Raw genomic sequence first — 19,169 nt, 5'->3', positions numbered from 1 at the left:
CCTTGGCCCATTCCCCATCTGTATTCTCCCACCTGCCTGCCATGTGGGGCCTCAATGGCACCCCCTTCCAGCCAGCCACACTCCAGCTGGCAGGCATTCCTGGGATACAGACAGATGTAGCGTGGGTTGCCCTGATTTTCTGCATCCTCTACCTGATCTCCATCGTAGGCAACCTCAGCATCCTCACTCTGGTATTTTGGGAGCCTGCTCTGCACCAGCCCGTGTACTACTTCCTCTCTATGCTCTCTCTCAATGACCTGGGAGTGTCCCTTTCTACACTTCCCACAGTGCTTGCCACCTTCTGCTTCAACTACCACCATGTTGGCTTCGACGCCTGCCTGGTCCAGATGTTCTTCATTCACACTTTCTCTTTCATGGAATCAGGCATACTGCTGGCCATGAGCTTTGATCGTTTTGTGGCTATTTGTAACCCACTACGTTATGCCACCGTGCTCACCAATAGTCGCATCTTGGCTATGGGCCCGGGCATCCTTACCAAGAGTTTCACCATTCTCTTTCCTTTCCCCTTTCTGGTGAAACGACTGCCCTTCTGCAAAGGTAATGTTTTGCATCACTCCTACTGCCTCCATCCAGATCTCATGAAAGTGGCATGTGGAGACATCCATGTCAACAATATCTATGGGCTCTTTGTGGTCATTTTCACCTATGGTGTGGACTCAACTTTCATCCTGCTTTCCTATGCTTTGATCCTGAGAGCCGTGCTGGCCATTGCATCCCAGGAGCAGCGGCTCAAAGCACTCAACACCTGCTTGTCACACATCTGTGCAGTGCTGGCCTTTTATGTGCCCATCATTGCTGTCTCCATGATCCACCGCTTCTGGAAAAGTGCCCCACCTGTTGTTCATGTCGTGATGTCCAATGTCTACCTATTCGTACCCCCTGTGCTCAACCCCATCATCTACAGTGTGAAGACCAAGGAGATCCGCAAAGGAATCCTCAAGATCTTTCATAAATCCCAAGCCTGAGGAAAGCTGCAAACCCTGAGAGAGCTCCTTTGGAGGAAGGACCAGGACTTGTTTGCTAACTTTATGAATGCTGGAACAAAGAGGAAGAGAACTTAGAATCTTTATAGGTGCGAATGTGGCACTAATAAAAGAATATCTGGCTCAATGAAATGGCATACATCTTTATTGAACATTTACCATGTGGAAATCCTTGTGCTAGTTACTGAGAATGTCATAATAGTAAGACATATTGTTAAGTCATCAGATAGATATGTCAAGGGAAATGTGAAAAAAGAGCAATAGATGTCCTGAAAACGTTTGACATATAGGGGTATAACTGAAGCTCTGCAGGGTAAACAACTTGAACACAAATAATTCTACTACCACCCAGAGTAAGAGAATGATAAACATTAAAATAGAAAAAATACTAGGGAGGCTTGGTGGTTTCATGAAAGAGAGAAGATCTATTTGGTTTGCAGAAATAAAGACAGGCTATTTTGAGTGGTTATGAAGTAGCTTGTGAAGCATAAGAGAGATGAGAAAGAGCACTTGATACAGGATGGCAGGTGAAGGGAGGGTACTGGTTTTGGCAGACATGCTGCCTGAGAAGAAACATTTAGGCAGAAAAGTTTAGAACCTTATTATTCCGAGTATGGTTCAATGAACAATACCATTGGCATATCTGATAGCTGATAGCTTGTTAAAGAAACAGAATCTTTGGTCCCACACTAGACCTATGGAATAAGAACAGCATTTAATAAGAACCTCGGATGATTAAAGCTTGAGAAGCACAATGTTTCTAACCCCTTTTAGGTGTTAGGTTGCTGCCAATCTGCTGTGTAACAAGAGTAAAAAGACTCATGAGTAACTAGAGTTTGGAAAAGTGCTTCTCAATATATGATTCCCAGACCAGCAACATCAGAATCGGCTGGAAACTTGTTAGGGATGCAAATTCTGAGGATTTTCCTCAGACCTCCTGACCCAGAAACTCTGAGCGATAGGACCCAGAATTTTGTGCTTTAATAACTTCTCCAAGTTATTCTGATACATGTATAAGATGGAGAATCTTTAACTTAGAATATTTGTCTATAATATTTGGGAATATTGCAAGTAGCTTTGCTTAGAGAAAGAGGAAGTTTCCCACTGAAACATTTGGGGAACAAGGTCCTAAGAGATTGCCTAAGACAACTCGTGAATAACTTTTCAAACTTGGGGGAAACTGAGAGCATCACAACTCAGAGCACAATTTTGTTGGAGAGGGGAAATGTAGACTTGTAGCTTTATTATCTACACAAGGCGCGGCAGGTGGAACACAAAAATAGCTTCAGAGAATTCAGCCACTCCACAGTCATTGCCCCATGATGTAATTTTCTTCCTTTCCCCTAATTCCTATACCCTGCCATCCCAACCTACTTGACATCCAAAATTCAGGCAAACTCCAATTTTATGGCTTCCATCTGGGCAAATAGAACTGAGAGAGAGAGAAAGAAAGAGAGAGAGAGAGAGGGGAGGGAGAGAGAGAGAGAGAAAATTAGTTGGTTGTCACAGTGAGATGGAGGGTTAGGCAAGAGTATTTTGTCAATGGTGCTTCAATGTACACAGGCCCCCTGATCAGGAGCTCTTCTAAGACTTCTTTGCCTTTTCTGCAAGTATATTAATTCTTCACTTTTTAAATGAGATATGTTTAATCTTTTTGTATTCTTCTCTATCAAACACTTATCTGCAGATTGTGCCTGTCCTTGCTTTGCTACATAGTAGAAAGTTCCACTTGCATTCTATAGGGCATATTTATTTCTCTATTTAAACTTTGAGTAAGAAAGAGCTTTATAATTTCCCCATAGATGATATTTAACACAATAAACCCTCTGTGTTGCGATTTGCACAGATGTTGTTCAGCATTATCACTATCAGAATGAATGAGTATTTAGGATTTCTCTTATCTCCCCATTTAATGGAGGCAGAAACTGAGTCCTGGAAAAAAATTTCAAAAGTCAAAAAAGGGGAAATAATGGCAGTCAAAGCTAAAACCTTGCACCAGCACAGAGTTTGGCACACCAGTGCATGTGATTTAAATGAACAACCAAATGACTAATTGTATGAATGAAGGAATTGGCCCCAGACTGACGTTTGTTCCCTTCATTCCTCCTCTAATAGCATAGCCAGAGTCTCTTCACTCCTTTTCTCAAAGCCTGGCCTCTTCTTTCCAGAGACTTGTGCTCAATCTGAGGCATTATTTCAGTCTCCTTCTTTTTCTGTGACTCTGTGTCCTTACCCATAAGGCTGCTGCCTGCATTCTCCTGAATTACATCTCCTGGTTCCCAGCTCATTATGTCTGATCCCATCGATCCTATAGTAATAACGGAAAGCAGAAGGGGTTCTTTTCAAACTGCCCCTCTGATACTTCAGAGTTCCACATGGGGAATGGAACACTTCCCTTATTCCCAGCTTCTGTCTGCCTCCTCGTACTTATCACTTGATTGACAGGAAAGGAGGAAAGCCCTGTTCCTATTTTTTCTCCTCAGTGTACCCTCACTCTATTTGAAACTGAAACAAGGAAGAGGTAAAATGAAATATTTAATGGGAAGTCCAAGAGCTGGGTAAAAGAACCTGTTTGGGAGATCTGAAATTGAGATCTGTAACAGAACTTATGATAAGGACAATTATCATGTGTGGCACATTTAACTAAAAACAAACAAACCTGGGACTGGCCTAGTCCCAGAAGTGGGAGACTGGTTTAATGGAATCCTTTGCCCCTGAGCTATCAACTCAATTTTTTTCTCCACAGCTACCAACTCACTTTTAGTGTATGAAATTCTAGGAAAGTTTTACACAGGGGGATGTTGGAGCTCAGAAACCAATACCCCCAAACATGGCACTTTGACATGCTGAACCGAAGAAGACTCAAGTTCTCCCCCAAAGCACAGGCCTTTATCTGCCTAAGATCCAGATTCACCAAGGAGAACAATTGTTTTTTCTTTCCCTCCCTGTAAGATCAAGAATGTAACCACACCTGAACAGACTCTTTTGACTATCAAAGAGAGCTATTTACAAGTTAATCTCTGTTCCTGGATCCATTCGTTCTCCTTAGCAGTCGTTTATTGCCCCTCCACAGCATTCCTCTTCTCTCCCATCCCATAACCTATTTTTCCAGGATGGTACTTAAGCTTCTGAACTCCACTGAGGGGTGGGCAATCACTTTGATTCTTCCTGTATATGCTCATTAAATAAATTTGTATGCCTTTTCTGCAAATAATAATAAACAAACAAACAAACCAATTACTTTCTTCTTTTCATTTGAATCCCTATCCCAGATAGATAGGTGCTAACCTTTGTATAGATCAGGTTCCAAGATAAAGCAATGTCAATCCCTAAAATCATGAAGCTGGTAGGTGGCAAAGCCAGGACTTAACCCTGAGTTTGTGTGATTTTGAACCCCGTGGAATTTCAGTATCCTGGGCGAGACCTCAAACTTGTGGAAGTTGGTGGAGGCTTGAGGGAATAACGATGGGAGTGGAAATTGAATAGAGAACAGTAGAGTTAAGTGGACTAAGAAACCCAAAGTCATATCCTTTACTGTTTAAATCTTGGGGTTGTCTCTGGGCTCAAAGCTCTGATTTCTGAGATCTTAGCTCTGGAATTTGCCCACTGACATCCAAGCTCTTGGTTCTGCCTCGGATTTGGGTTTTAAGCTTAGAGAATTCAGGGACCTAGACTCTAGGTTCTGGGCATGCGGTTCCAGTTTTGAGACTGGATCACTGTGGGAGGGTGTCGCTATGGAGCTAGGAGGAATTTGTCTTCATCTTCTTCATCACAAGACTGGAGCTGAAAGTTCATTTTCTCTATGGGGAGAGGGCAGTATCTCCAGGGGAAGTGTTTTTTTTTTTCTTCTTATCTTTCTGTTCCCCAGGTGATATCTAACCCCTCTCCTTTCCCCACCACTAGCAAAACATCACACTCAGGCAAAGCAGGACCCCAGAGGGCCTGGCCCCTGGGAACTCCCACTCAGACACATAAAGTCGGCCTGGTCTCTTGGCTAGTGCCTGCCTGAGGCCCATTCTGGAGTCATCGTGTGCTCTGGCCCCCTGCCTATTGATCCAACTGTCACTTCACAAAGCTCTCTCAGGTGAGTTTGAATTTGTCTGTGCCTTCTAGGTGTGTACATGAGAAGCATGTCTCTATCTATAGTTCTGTCTGTGCATCTGTATGGTTCTCTCAGACTCTCTCATCATGCCTCTGTATCTTTGAGTGATCTCTGTTGATGCCTGTGTCTGTTTGCATAATTGGCCACAATTTAAAAATCTCCACATCTCATTTTTATATAGGTTTTCCACAGTAAAAGCAATATCTATTTAAATGGCTTCGTGGTCTCCTAACCACTTTCAGAGAGGGCTGCCAGACACTGCTTAAGCAGGGAAAGACACGTGGACGATCACACGGCAGAGGTTGATAATGTGCCTCTGTCTGTCCCACACAGACCCACCTCCAGCTGTTCTGTCATAGAATAGGAAAGACCTGGCCAGTCTGGAATCTCAGGCCTGAGGGCAGAGGAGAGTTGAAAGGGCCTTTAACCCAATTCAGCAGATGCTGGCATTCCCTTTCCAGCATTTCCTTTAAGGGTTATCCAGTCTTTGCTTGAACATCTCCACTGCCTAGAAGCTTGTGAAAACTGTAACTTTACCAAGTCTCCTTGTCTTCTCAGATCTGCACTGGAAAAGCTGAAAGTAAATTCTTTCTGATGACTCCAACCTGGGGTTTACTCTCATCATCATAGTGAAATTGGAATTGCTACAAGAGAAGTTCATAGATCTAAACTGTACTCTAGGCTCTGCAGAAATGGATTCTTAAGCCATTGGTGTTACTCACGCTTCCTCTCTGGGCCTTAGTGTCTCTCTAAGAATAAAATAGTTTATATTTATCCAATGCTTCATATGCCATGCAATGTTTATTTATCCTTACAAGACAGGTGTACCCCCAGTTTACAGGTAGAGACCCTGAGGCTCAGAAAGTTTAAATTATCTGCTCAAGGTCACTCTGAGTGTAAACTAAACTGGATTTTACACTAACATCTTGCAGAATCCATTTGCAGAGCTCTAAAACACCAAACATACTATATTAATTTTCTCATTTTTTCCTTGTACTCAAGCAATAGAATGGTATTATTATCTTAATTTTACAAGTTAAAAACAAAACAAAACAAACTTTTTAATCAGAATAAATAAGTTGCCCATATCACACTAGTAACTAGCCAAGTATGGATTCTGACCTAGGTGTGATTTATTTCAACGTTCCTGCTCTTAGTGTTTAAGCTATACTGTCTCTTAGAAGATCAAGCAGTCTGAAATATCACATGTTCTCACTAACACATGGGAGCTGAAAAGGCTGATCTCATGGAGACAGAGCACAGAATGATAATTACCAGACACTGGGAAGGGAGTGTTAGGGGGGTGAAGAAAGGTTGGTACAAACATACAGTTAGATAGAAGGAATAAGTTTTGATGTTTGATAGCAGAGTAGGGTGGCTATAGTTAATAACAATGTACTGTATATTTCAAAGTGGCTAGAAGAGAGGACTTTTTAAATGTTGCCAACACATAGAAGTGATAAATGCTCAAGGTAATAGGTATCTTCAGTAGCCTGACTTGATCATTACACATGCTATACCTGTAATAAAATGTCAAATTTACTTCATAAATATGTACAAATATTATGTATCAATAAAAAGCATTAAAAATATTTTAGAAAACATGAGCGGTCTGACATATCTCCTTTCCCTGTAACATTTTAGGATTCTAGAACTCAGGGGAACAGGAGGAAAGAAGAGGATGTCTATTGTATTTTATTCAGAATGATGTAGATGAATTCAACTTCTCCCACCTCCCCCCATCCCCATTCTTCAGTTTTTCAGGTGGGCCTATAAGGCAGAAGACCCAACAGGTGGGAGCTAACTTCACTTTTTGTTCAAATGGCAGGTGGAGATTGATCTCTGCTGTTGGTGGCATGGGAGCTGAGAGCAATGACAGTCTTGACCTTCTATCTGTCTTCCTGACTGGCATCCCAGGACTGGAGGCTCAACATGGCTGGCTCTCCATTCCTTTCTTCACCTTGTACATTGTAGCCATTGTGGGAAACAGCATAATCATGGCAGCAGTGCAGGTGGACCCTGCCCTACATGAGCCCATGTACCTGTTCCTCTCCATGTTGGCTGTCACTGAGGTGGGGGTCTCCGTGTCCACACTGCCTACTGTTATGGACATCCTTTGGTTTGATGCCCGCAGAGTTGACTTTGATGGCTGCCTGGCCCAGATGTTTTTCATTCACACCTTCTCCTGCATGGAGTCAGGGGTCCTACTGGCCATGAGTTATGACCGCTTTGTAGCCATCTACAACCCGCTGCGCTATACAGCCATCCTGACCCTTCCCCGAATTATCTGCATTGGTCTAAGCATTACACTGAAGAGTGTGGCACTCATGGCCCCGCTTCCAGTCCTTCTGAGGCAATTGCCCTATTGTCACACTAACGTCCTCTCTCATTCCTACTGCCTCCACTCAGACCTGATCCAGCTGCCTTGTGCTGATACTAAGCTCAATAGCATCCTGGGCTTGGCCATTGTTCTGTCCACTTTTGGGCTGGACTCACTGCTCATTGTGGTCTCTTATGTGTTGATTCTTTACACAGTGCTGGGCATTGCCTCTGGGGAGGGACGGTGGAAAGCCCTCAACACATGTGTGTCACATATCTGTGCTGTGCTTGTGTACTATGTGCCTATGATTGGTGTGTCTGTGATGCATCGTGTTGCCAAGCATGCTTCACCCATGGTCCACACGCTCATGTCTAGCATCTACCTCTTTGTGCCGCCTGTGCTCAACCCCATCATCTACAGCATTAAGACCCAGCCAATAAGGCAGGGAATTGTCACCATGTTCTCCTGCAAGAGGGGATTGCTCTGAATCACTGCAAGGGGTCAGGACAATTATTAAGCCCATAAACTCTGATTGTGTTTCTGCTATGAGCAAAGCTCCACACTAGGCATTTGGAGGAGGAATAGGAAAGAGGAATTCAAAGTGTTGCTGCAGGCTTAAATATGAATTACAAGAGTTATCCCTGAGCCCTTTTCATCTCACACCTTATTGATATGTGTGTGTCTCTCTGTATGCACATGTGCACATGCATATCTCTGTCCAGATATGATATCTTTGGGGCAGAAATGATAAATTTCCCTTTTCCTCATTCCCTCAAAACTCCTAGCAAAAGGCTTAACAAATAGTAAGTTAGCAGTAAAAGCTTGAGACTTAATGATATTTGAATTGAAATAAAGCAAATTTCCATTTTTATTGATTGGGCAGGGATTAAGAATATTCCCCCAATAAGGAAATATTACCCTAGGAACTGTCTTTGAGTCAAGTGGGCATACTTCCTGATTTGCCCCAGATATTTATGGTTTACACCTGTTTTCCTCAGCATCATTTTTAATAACACCCTCTTTCACTCTCAAAAATGTCCTTGTTTAAGCAATAAATTTTGGGATAAACCTACCTATGAAGTGATCTCCTGTTATGTAAGGATCCAGACTTCCCACAACTCACCATCCAACGGTCTCCACAACCAGAATTTATGTACCATGGGACTATGAGGATGAACAGCTGCCCAAATGACCTCACCTGAGGCACAAAGTAAAATATAGACAACCTCGCAATGCCCAGGCTACAGATTCTAAGAATCCCAGCATAAGCAGCAAAATCTGCTTTAGCAGAACCCAGGCTCTATTTTTAGATAAGCATCTACTGTGAAATAGATCTGGTATCACTGTGACTGGATGTACCCATTTTGCATTTCCTTCCTTCCCTTCAGCCTTCAGTAGCCTCACCATGCATGTGGTGTTTATGTTCTTATCTGTTTCCCACCTCATTCTGCCCTCAGCCCCATGAACATGGGTCTAGTTGGTCCTGTCTGCTCCTACCTATGGTTAATCAGGCTTTCTGGAAACTTTGATCAAATGGAAATGGCCATTCTCTCATATCCTAAACAACACAGGCCTTTGTGTAGAGTGGATCGATAGGACTGTGCTGGGTAATCAGTAACTAGTGTCTGGTTCTCATCTTCATTCACTTCAGGGCCTCCAGTCATGATGAAAATGTTTTCCTACCCAAACGCTCTTCTCCCCAATTCATCCAGCTCACCAGGGTCCCCTTTGCTTAGTCTACTTAGAATAGCAGTCATCAAAATTTTATTATTCTTTCAACTAAATTACAAAAAAAGTCTATACATAAGCATAGCTCATTTTATTGTGCCTCACTTAATTGTACTTTGCAGATACTGCATTTTTCACAAAACGAAGGTTTGTGACAACCCCAAATCGAGCAAATCTATTGGCACCATTTTTCCAATCACATGTTCACTTTGTTAGTACTTTTTAGCAATAAACTATTTTTAATTAAGGTATGTACAGTTTTTAGATATTATGCTAATGAACACTTAATAGACTATAGTGTACTAGAAACATAACTTTTATATGCACTGAAAAATGAAAAAAAATGGTAAGACTTGCTTAGTTGCATTATTTACTTTATTGTGGTGGTCTGGAACTGTGTGTGCATTATCTCCAAGGGACACCTGTACCTTCTCAAGCATTTTTAGATTGATATCAAAATTTTTATGATAAATTTACATAGTTGATTTGCATGTATTTTGAGATATGCAGTATTATACTCAATTTAAAACAAATTGTTATATCACATCTTTAGATATCCAGTGAATCCAAATGGTTAATGTTTTGATACCTGATATCATGAATTTAAAAATACATGAATATGTTCTTTAACAGTCAGATATTTTACCTCAATACCTTTTTCCTCTAATTGAAAATTTTATTTTACCTCCATTAAAAAGTTTTGACCAAGAATGTATTTTTATGTTTTAACCATTTTAATGATCACCCCAACATAAATCTTTGCAACAAAAATATGTATATACATTTAAATTTGATGTTTAAAAATGTTCAAAGTTGTTTTCTCCCCACTGATATTATCACAGCATAACATATAATGCTAGAATCACTTTTTAATTTATGGAAGGCTTAGGTTTATTTTCACATTAAAAATCTAATCATTTTGAACTTCAATATTTCATATGTGGGTTTTACTTGTCAGATAAGTTAAAATTATTTTCAAAAATATTTAGGTCTATGTGAATGCATGTGCTTGTTGCTACTCTGTTGTCATTGCTTCTAGGAACTCTTAGCTTAGAGAGCAAGGAAATAAATGTCTACATACTAACCTGCGAATATACAAATACCTATAAATATTTCTGTATTTAACTATCTGCATCTATATTTGGCTTAAATGACTTCATACTGATGCCTCCAACTCTAATCCATGGGTCATTCAAACCCTTTCCCTTTGTGTGTCTATAACCTTTCACTCTGACAGGGAGAAAGCTGGCTCCCACCATCTGCCAGCCATTTACTTCACTGTTCAATTCCAGCACATGTGTGAAGGAGTAGAAGGAAAGTTTTGCTTCCATCCTCTCTGAAGGTTTGCTGGAATGACTGACAGTAGATTAACAGAAAAATCACACAAATTTGTTAATGTTCATAAGCAAAGAAGCTATTTAAAATATGAGACTCAAAGGAAGGCAGGATGGTTGAAGCTTATATGCCCTCTTCACAGGGGAGAGGGAGAGACGGGAAATGTAAGCAATTGTCACAGGTAGTAAATGGTTTTCAGGAGAAATGAATGAATGAGTCCAATAGATGATGGACTGTGACAAAGTTCCTCTGAGTTCTGGGGGAGGTGTCCTGAAGGTGAGCCAGTGGAACTTCACTATGAGCAAAGCTTGTCTTATTACGCAGATAGAGTCTCATAGGTAATCTCTCAAAGCTGCAGAAGAATAGATGAATAGTCTTTCTGGGTGTGGTTATGACTGATTTTTAATCTCTTTTTTTCTAGGGCTAAACTTTCCTGGTTATTTGATGAGATTCCTAGAAAGGGAGTTTTAAGACAATTGCATTTCTCCTGGAGGAACCTTCCTTAATCAGATAAGAGAACTTTAGATTAAAGCCCTCTGGGTGCTTCAGAAAAGAAAGTGACCAGAGAGACAGGGGGACAGAGGAAGGTCCAAGAGAGACCTTGGTTCTGAGGCTTCTTTATGAAGACTTTCAATTTTCTTTAATTTAAAGCATTCAGCATGCCAAAACACCATACTTTGTGGTATTGTTCTCTAGGCACCAACACATGAATAGTAGCTGCAGAATTGTTAATCCACACCCCCAAGAGAAACTGCTTCATCAGCTACAGTACCTTACGTATTACCTTCCTTTTGCTTTTAGTCTTACAAATTCCATCCATTTCCAAAGTTACCTAGGTCAGCAACTTTTTCTCCACTTCTTGCAGTGAAGTTGCTTTATATAACTATCAACAAACATACGAAAAAAAACTCAGCATCTCTAATCATCAGGGAAACGCAAATCAAAATCACAATGAGGTATCACTTAACTCCAGTGAGAATGGCTTTTATCAAAAAGTTCCAAAACAACAAATGTTGGAGTGGATACAGAGAGATAGAAGCACCCATACACTGCTGGTGGGACTGCAAATTAGTACAACCTCTGTGGATAGTAGTATGGAGCTACCTCAAAGAGCTAAAGGTATCAATTTTGCTTTTAATGAGATCTTGTCATTTTGATAAGTGTTTGTTGCTTTGAGGGCCTAATATTTGTGTGTATGTATAGGTAGGTATTTCAGTTTTTCCAGAAATTAAGGATCCTATTTTCCCCTTCAATCTTGGCTTTGGCTCTCAGCTCGCCAATGATTTTCCTTCCTCAGGTACACAAGAGAAAGGAACAAAGGGATAGAACAGAGACATCGCTTCAAATCCCTGAAAGCTGGAGTTCATACCCCCTGTAGCATTGCCATTTACTGTTAGATTCTGCCTGCCTCAGTTAGACATTTGAGGCCTCTAAAGGATCTAAGCTAATTAATTATCAGGTTCAATCTGATCCCAGACCTAGTTTAGTTTCTGATGTAATATCTGAACCCAGTTAGGATCAAAAATTTGCTCAAACACAGAGAGCTCAAAACACAGATCTGTGGCACTTGGGAATCTGCGAGAGAATTTACCCACAAGCCTCAGTGGCAATGAGAAACCCATAGACAAAATGGTCCCACGGGTACCTCGCCTGGACTCTCAGTGCTCCCAGAGGTCTCGGGGAGCTCAATTTCAGAACCTACTTTTGATAAATTAAAATGTAATAGCGTTTAATTGAGCAAAGAGTGATTCACAAATTAGGCAGCTGAACTAGAGCAGGTTCAGAGAACCTCCAATGCTGGAGAAGATTTATGGACAGAAAAGAGAAAGTGACGTACGGAAAAGGGAAGTGAAGGACAGAAGCACCGGGATTGGTTACAGCTCAGCGTTGGCCTTACTTAAATATGGTTGGAACTGTTGGCTGCTTTTGATTGGCCAAAACTCTATGATTGGCAAAGAAGAAGGAGTAGAAAGGAGTGAAGATGAATGAAGCAAACATTAGCTGGGACAAACAGCTGACATTTTTATTTGTGAACTTTTAAACTGAAGTATCCTTTTAGATGAAACCAATCAGCCTTAACCAAGGTTGTAACTTAATCAAGGAAGCAAGAGGTGTCTTTAAGAGGTGGAGAACTGTTTTCATGAGATCTAGAAAAGCCACAAAAACAATTCAAAGAAAAAAAAAGCCTCGCTGGTCATAAACAAGGTGTAACCCACAATTTTTGTCCAGCCATATTTTCTAGGGTCTCAGTTTTTCAGGTGACCATTTATACACAAATACCTAAAGCCTCATATGCCTCCACAGAATACAAGAAAGCAAAAGCTGTGTGTAGAAGGGAAAAGAATCATGAAAGCTACACAAACATCAGACCAGAACAGGTTGATTCCCTGCCTGGGAATCAAACCCAGGTTGTTAAGGTAAAAAGCACAGACCCTGACCTCTGCCATAATTGTCATAGGGGTAGTATTCAAAGAATTTTTATCTTTGTTTTAGATTCAGTCTTCGCTCTTCAATTTCATCAAGAAAATTTTTAATGCTAGCCACAACATTGCATGTCTTTCTTTTAATCCAGTTTCTCTATTAATAAATAATAAAGCAACTGTATCAATAAGAGAGCTCTAAAATTTATTTTTAAAAACTTAGGTCCCTCCTGTCATCTCTCCCTGTACCTTTCTAGCTGTGGGATATCTTTTTCCAGAGAGCCTAAAGATACCCCCTCTTTTTTTCTTATACTGGAGAATAACCATTCTCATTTCTCTGGCCACCTATGGGATAGTCCTTCCTGTGGGTTTACTGGCTTGGTTTCCCTTGATAATTCTAAGTCATTGTCCTTTGCAGAGTTGTGTCACCCATCAGTAGGCTATGAATCTAGGCTGCAGTTATAGGCAACTGCAGATCCCCAGAGTCAATAGAAACAAAGTATATGGAAACCTGGAGGTAGAGTCACAGAATTAACTTGTATAAGAAGTGCTTGTCAGCTACTGACATCTTTACAATGCAAGATGTCAGCAAACCATTTAAAATGTTTAAAATTTACATTCAAAAGCTTTATTTATGTGTGGTTATTTGTATGTGAAGTCTTATAAATTCTATTTAAAATTAGTTCTAAACATCATTCCAGGAAGTACAAAGTACAGCAGAAATGGAGAATATTGGAGGGGAGCGAAGTTCTTTCTAAGCTCCATAAATAGACAGGACCTTGTCTCTTTTGTCACTGCTTTATCTCTAAGGTCTAGAATTATGCCTGATCCATTGAGTGTGCTCAGTAAATTCTACTTACTACTGATAAGATCAAAGAGCTTCAGTTTTTGCTCAGGTTACACAGTTTTTCAGGGGTTAACAGCTCAGACTCCGGAGTCTGACCCAACTGGGTTCCAATGCTAGCTCTTGGATGTATAGTCTTGAGCAAGAAGCTTATTATATGTAAGCAGCAGTTTTTCATCTGAGAAATCGTAATTGCATTAATCCTACCTCATAAGATTGTTGTGAGGAGTGAGCAAAATAATAAGTATAAAGTGCTAGTATATATTTTCATGTTAATCTTAATTTTTTCCCTGACAATACAAGTATAAACTCTTTACATTATTTCAAATGTCCACAAAGGAATACCCAATTAGTTAATAAATATTAATATCTACAAAAATGATGCTTGACTCTTTAAAAGTTTCTGCATTGTAGCTGGGAGAGCTTCAGTATATTGTGAATGGACAAGATTTGTAATCTTCAGTATTTCCAACTTGGGGCATTGTTGAAGTGGGTGCATGCCACATCAGAGTCTGTATTGGTATGCAGGAATTAGAAAAAACCTCATATTACACAAGTTTTAAAATAACATCATTTCTGTGTACTGTTCTGTCAAACATAATCCACCCCTACTTGTATCCAACTTCGGTTCACAGACAGACTATGTAGAACCTCATCTTAGACACCATGCTTTAAGGTAACATTAACTGCATTAACTGTAAAGCCAGGACCACCTGTGATTATGGAAAACAAACAAACAAGAATCTCCCTTCCTACTTTGGCCTTTGGCTAAACTCTAGGTTTTTTCTCTGAAAGCATTCGGACAATGCCACGACGAATCTCCTTGGTCTTAATGCTATAGACAATAGGGTTGACAACAGGTGGGAAGAAGAGGTAAGCATTGGCCATCATGACTTGCAGCAGAGGGGACACATGGTGTCCAAAGCGATGTACCATAGACAAGCCAATCATAGGTACATAATAAGCGAGCACAGCACAGACATGTGAGCCACATGTGTTGAGTGCCTTCTTCTGCCCTTCTCCAGTGGCGATACCCAGTACAGTGTGGAGTATGAGCCCATAGGAGACCACAATCAGCAACGAGTCCAGCCCAAAAGTGGAGATAACAATTAAAAATCCATAGATATTGTTAATAGAAATATCCCCACAGGGTAGATGGATAAGGTTGGGGTGGAGACAATAGGAATGGGAGAGGGCATTATGACCACAGAAGGGCAGGTGCCATAAGAGAATGGGCAATGGGGCCATGAGTATAATGCTCTTCAGCCCAATGATAGCTCCTACACTGAAGATGCGGGGCAGTGTCAGGATGGCTGTATAGCGCAGTGGACTGTAGATGGCCACAAAGCGGTCCACAGACATGGCCAGAAGCACAGCTGACTCCATAATGGAGAAAGAATGGATAGAAAACATTTGGAGAAGACATGCTCCAAAACTAATCTCAGTGGTATCAAAAAGGAATACACCTAACACTGTAGGCAGGGTGGATGCAGAGACACCGACCTCAGCCAGTGCCAACATGGCAAGGAAGAGATACATGGGCTGATGTAGGGCAGCCTCTGTTCTGATGACATGGAGAATGGTGCCATTTCCAAGGAAGATGATCATGTACATCAGGCAAAAAGGGATCGATACCCAGAGGTGCTCTGCTTCCAGGCCTGGGATACCAACCAAAATGAATGTCGTAGGTAGAAACCCCAAAGAGCTATTGGAATTCTTCATGTTGAAATGTCATCCCATGGGATCAGTACCACCTCGAAAATCAGAAACAAATTAGTGAGATGACATCATTATGGGGAAGGATCACTGAGCACTGAGGAAAGAGAAGAACAAAACAAACTCTACAGATTTATGTGGACAAAGGTCTTATTTTGGAAAACTGACAAATGACCATGATCAGAAAATTTCCACTATGAAGGATGTTACAGTTGCTATCCTAGAGAAGTGCTAGGCAGATAGAAAATTATGACTGTAAGTTGTAGTACACCTTGAATCAGCTAAGATCCTTGGATTCTTGGATAGCTAAGATCCTAAGTTGTAGTGCACCTTGGATCAGCTAAGAAATGATTGTCTTGTATTGGTGTGGAGTTGCCTGGCCCTTAAAAGCTTCTGGGGAGATAGACATATGTAGGCAATCCTAACACAAGATATGGACTAATGTTGGGATTAAGTGAACAGATATTTATGGTAAATATATAAATATGATGTGCAAAGCGTGGTACATAAAACAGCTAAAAAATATCTGATGAATAAGTATAGCTGTATAAATCATTGAAGTCCAAAATGAGGCTGAAATAGTGGTAGTAACCACAGCCTAGAGGAAGTAGCAGGATAATTAAACTTGAAAAGCCTGGAGTTTGAACCCATACTAGATTTAGCCATTTAATACTTTGAAAAGATTAGGAAGCAACTAGAAATATTATATGCAAAGACCTGAATGATTCAGGAGGAGGTAGAAACTTAGGTTTGGTGGATTTGCGTTCAGACTTTAAGGTTCATGAAAATATTTTGTCAGTGACAGCATCCACAATCTGTCAACTCAATAGTTCTCAAAACAGCTTACCTTATCCATTGGGACTTTTTGTTTCTAGCTCAGATGCACAGCTCAATACACTGTAGCAATAATACTGGGAGTCTAAACAGATTTTCAAGGTATGTTCTTTTAGACAGGAGAGAGGAGAGGAAGGGAGCAGACGGGAGGAGAAAACCACCTGCCTACATTGGGTGTGTTTTGAGCTGAGCATTGTCTGGACCACTGCAGTTATAACAATAGAAGACTGAACTAGCAGGGTAGGAAGGACTTCTGAATGTAGTTTTCAACTCATTCACCCAAACACACACATACACACACTCTCACACACATACACACACATACACATACATCTACTTACCTATTTATACATGCACAAACATACTTCCCACATGGGCTGAAAAATCTGCTTGTGTTTTGTCTGATATGAACTCTCTGTTCAGCCACTGTTAAACTTACCCAGAAACAAGGACTTTACTACTCCATGCTGGTTATTATGAAGTTCTCGGTTGCTCTGTAGATCTATAATCAATCAGCACTCCTCTGTAGCAAGCACCATGCGGGACCCACACAACAGAGTCCTGGATCTGGTCAGAAAATCTTCGTGGTAACTGTCAACCACAGGTCACAAAAACACATCTTCTACCACAAATATTCAAATACAATCATCACATACCCTGAAATCTTCTCTCCAAGCTAGTAACAATTATATTAAGTGCCATAAAGATAAAGTTCAGGATGCCATGAGAAGGACCTAGAGGTCAAAAACTAATTTATTCTAAAAATTCATCAGAAAGTAACTTTTTACCTGGGGCCTGAGGAATTAGTAGAAATTTTCCATGCTAAATGGTGAATATGGATGTTGTGTGGTGCAGAAAAAAAAGTTATCATGGTAGTGGGTATAAAATACAGCACTCTGACAAAGACTGAAATAAAACATGGGGAAAATAAAAACTGTTGATGTATTGGGATATTAAAATTACTTAGTTTTTTCATATTTTTTTCTATTGGAGAAAATGAAAGCAGTTGATCTAACCAGGATTTTAAGATCATTGATTTTTTTTCATAATTTTTCCTATCGTGAAAATATGGGAAGAAAAAAATGAAAAAAAGTTTCATTGCCTGACTAAATACAGGATACCTGAGCACTTACACTCTGGTGCAGTTTAACTCGGTAGGTATTAGCTTAGGAAAAGCTCTGCCTGTGCTAGAACGTAAGGTAGGGAAATTCAGGGACAAATCATTGACCTCTGCAAATGATCACAAGTGTCAGAACATTCCATGGCTGAGGAACTTGGAGAATGTTTCTCTTCCCCGTTTTTATGCCCCTATGTTCTTATTTCACCTCCAAAAGTTCAGTATATACTTCTTAGTTCTTTAAAAGGACCAAATATTAGTCTGCCTCTGGACAGAGCAGCTGTTCCTCCCGGGTGCTGCCTTATTGCACCCTTGATCCCATGGTACCTTATATCTTGCTTGTCACATCCCAAATGACGTGATATTGTAAAGGGCAAATTTTGATGCATTGTGAAACTAGGTTCTCTTCTCTCTTGTTTTCTCTGTCCCTCCATGCTATCTTTTTCTTTTCTTTTCTTTTTTTTTATATCCCTATTACATTTTTACAATTTTCTCATCCCCCTTCTCCAGAATCTCTCCAGTCAGTCAGGAGTCAGGCCTCCTTGAAAGAGATCTTAAAACACGTTCTCCTGAGTTTAAGATTTGTTCCACAAGAGCATTTGAGGTTGGGAGGTGACAAAAGGGATCATTTAGTCTATAGTCCAATATAATAAGACGCAACGAATCAGCAGAATGAAAGAGAAAGTAGTACAGTGAATACTATACCTCTGGAGCTAAACAAAGTTAGAAGTAAAGCCTATGTGCAGTGTAATCTTACCTGCTTTACCTTTGCGCACAGTTGTTTCTTCATTTATAAAGATAAAAAGCCTTGGAGAGGGCTCCGAGTATTTAATGTGAGCCTTTAGCAACCAGATAATGTCAGTATTCGGCCCACTCTATCTCCTCTCAGACATTCTCAGAAGGGGTCAATCACCTCCAGCTTGTCTCCAACTTTCTATTAATAATGCTCTTCCCTTGTCCTTGCCTCACTGATACTCAGACTACATCTGTGAGGGAAACAAGAAGACAAGGATTTCCCACTTAGCAGACAAGCACATAAAAAAGATTCATGTGCTGCATGAGTAACCCAAGGTAATATGATAGCAAAACTATTTCTAGAATCTATGGTGTTCTCTGATGTTTTTGTTTTGTTCTTCACCTGGCCTCGGGTTTGGGGAATGCTTCCTCTCATTCCACCACACAGGTTCAGGAAGGTAATGACTGACTGGGGAAACATTTAGAGGGCTTCAAACTGTGGGGCGGGGTTAGGACTCCTGAAAGCTGTTCCAGGAGGCAGGGCTGGGAGATCATGGACTTGAGCACTCAACACAAGCAGAACTGACCTCTGAGCATCAAGTGGGCCTGGGGAAGCTCACTTCAGCAAGTCTCTGCCACCTTGGCATTCCTATCTTCCCAGTCCTGGGGCTGCAATGCTGATTCCCTCTTTGTAAGCTGATGAGAAGCTCTGTGAGTGGAGTTACGTTCCCTGAGGAGCAATTACCCAGGTAATTACATCACCCTTTCTCAATATCCAGAGACCCTAATGGAAACAAGCAAAGAAATAGAGTTAGTATCCCTGTGAAATGAATATAATAATAGTATATATCTAGTATGATAATTAAATCATTAATATATGTAAATTTCTTAGAAAGTATCTTGCTTACAAAAAGTGCACTATAAAGATCTGCTAATATAACTATTATTGGACAATTATATGTTGAAGAAATCATACATTAATCTAATGTGATCACCGACTATCATTTTTATGGA

At 40.6% G+C, this 19,169-nt stretch overlaps 3 protein-coding genes across 3 annotated transcripts; 2 read left to right on the top strand and 1 right to left on the bottom strand.

The window, feature by feature from the left end:
- On the top strand, positions 1–1,010 carry LOC123641599 (olfactory receptor 51I1). Its single transcript, XM_045556480.1, has one exon. The coding sequence runs from the start codon at positions 42–44 to the stop codon at positions 984–986; it is 945 nt and encodes a 314-aa protein (XP_045412436.1). The 5' UTR covers positions 1–41; the 3' UTR covers positions 987–1,010.
- A 5,952-nt stretch (positions 1,011–6,962) lies between these two features.
- LOC123642608 (olfactory receptor 51I2-like) lies at positions 6,963–7,913 on the top strand. Its single transcript, XM_045557843.1, has one exon. It carries the CDS (start codon positions 6,963–6,965, stop codon positions 7,911–7,913), a length of 951 nt encoding a protein of 316 aa, XP_045413799.1.
- A 6,608-nt stretch (positions 7,914–14,521) lies between these two features.
- Positions 14,522–15,475, bottom strand: LOC123641944 (olfactory receptor 51J1). The gene is given in 3 exon segments (XM_045556889.1): positions 14,522–14,911; positions 14,913–15,172; positions 15,175–15,475. Coding segments are annotated over 3 exon segments (951 nt in total).
- Between the last annotated feature and the right edge of the window lie 3,694 nt (positions 15,476–19,169).

This window comes from Lemur catta, chromosome 7 (genome assembly GCF_020740605.2).
Source record: "Lemur catta isolate mLemCat1 chromosome 7, mLemCat1.pri, whole genome shotgun sequence".
In the NCBI taxonomy this organism is placed as follows: domain Eukaryota; kingdom Metazoa; phylum Chordata; class Mammalia; order Primates; family Lemuridae; genus Lemur; species Lemur catta.
This window is presented reverse-complemented; position numbering and strand designations above follow the sequence as displayed.